Source organism: Sturnira hondurensis, unplaced genomic scaffold (assembly GCF_014824575.4).
Source record: "Sturnira hondurensis isolate 20B ecotype Veracruz unplaced genomic scaffold, ASM1482457v3 Scaffold0015684, whole genome shotgun sequence".
Classification (NCBI taxonomy): Eukaryota; Metazoa; Chordata; class Mammalia; order Chiroptera; family Phyllostomidae; genus Sturnira; species Sturnira hondurensis.
In genome coordinates, this window is record NW_028088315.1 from 1 (window position 1) to 1,192 (window position 1,192).

Genomic DNA, 1,192 nt, shown 5'->3' on the forward strand with positions numbered 1-1,192 from the left:
CCCAGGGCCTGAGGGCAGGGTGAATCAGACTGAGGTTTTAGTCTCACTTCCCCGTCTGCCTGTGTCACTGTGAGCATCAGTACCGTAGTCCCACACCTGACAGTAATAGTCAGCTTCGTCCTTGGCCTGGGCCCCGCTGATGGTCAGGGTGGCCGTGTTCCCCGAATTGGCACCTGAGAATCGGTCAGGGATCCCTGAGGGCCGGTTGCTATCTCTATAGATGACCAGCACAGGGGCCTGGTCTGTCTTCTGCTGGTACCAGTGCACACTTTTACTTTCAATGTTGTTTCCCCCACAGGTGATCCTGGCTGTCTGTCCTGGTTGTACCAACGCCGAGGACGGCTGTGTCAGCTCATAGGAGGCCACAGAACCTGAAGAGAGGAAAGGAGAGGTGGGCTTAGAATTGAAGTACCTTTTCCCAGGAGACCCCAGCCTGCCTGTGCTCTGGGCCAGCAGTCTCAGCCCATGTGTCCCACAGATTCACCTGACCCAAACAGTCTGTGAGGAAATGAGGAGCCTCCTGTCCCTTTCTCCTGGCAGGTGCAGCCCCTCAGGCTCACTCAGAACAGTGAGCACAGTGAAGCGTACAGGACAACCATTCCCTAATTCTGCGGCAGACCCAGGGGCATTGGTCCTCTAGGCAGTGCCCTGCTGAGCTCAGAGTCAGGGTCAGGCTTGTTCAGACCACTGGGACAAGAGTGGGTGGGAGCCAGGGGCAGCACCTGTGCAGTGAGCGAGGAGGCCCAGGAGGAGAGGGGTCCAGGCCATGGTGGAGGTGCCCTGCTTCTGCTCCCTGAGGCCCCAGGCTGGGCAGCTTTCCTCCCAGGCGTCTCTTATCCCCTTGCTGGAGGGAGAACTGCTGGGTATGCAAATCAGCCAGGGCTCAGGGGTGCTGCCTGAGGAGCTGGGTGGTTCCTGATGGGGTTCAGCCTGAGAGACTCAGGGAAGGGAGGGGGGTCCCTGAAGACTGGACCTCATCCCTAGGGGATTCTGATTCATCATGTGGTTCCACAGTGAGGGGCTCAATGTCTGTCCCAGACTGTCTCCTGGCCTCCCTCCTGGGCTCACCTGGCCCCAGCAGACCTCAGAGGTGACTTCCGTCTGCATGGTTTGAACCCACTATACAGTGTTAACTGTAGTGGTGACAATATGAGCCTGAGGTCTGAGCAGGGTCCCACCCCAGTGACAGTGT

At 58.4% G+C, this 1,192-nt stretch overlaps 1 gene segment (V, D, J or C); it reads right to left on the reverse strand.

The window, feature by feature from the left end:
* Window positions 1–47: 47 nt before the first annotated feature.
* Window positions 48–768, reverse strand: LOC119000412 (immunoglobulin lambda variable 3-9-like; the record flags this gene model as incomplete). The annotated part of the segment is given in 2 exon segments: window positions 48–371; window positions 723–768. Coding segments are annotated over 2 exon segments (370 nt in total), but the record flags the coding sequence as incomplete, so codon positions are not given.
* Window positions 769–1,192: the final 424 nt, after the last annotated feature.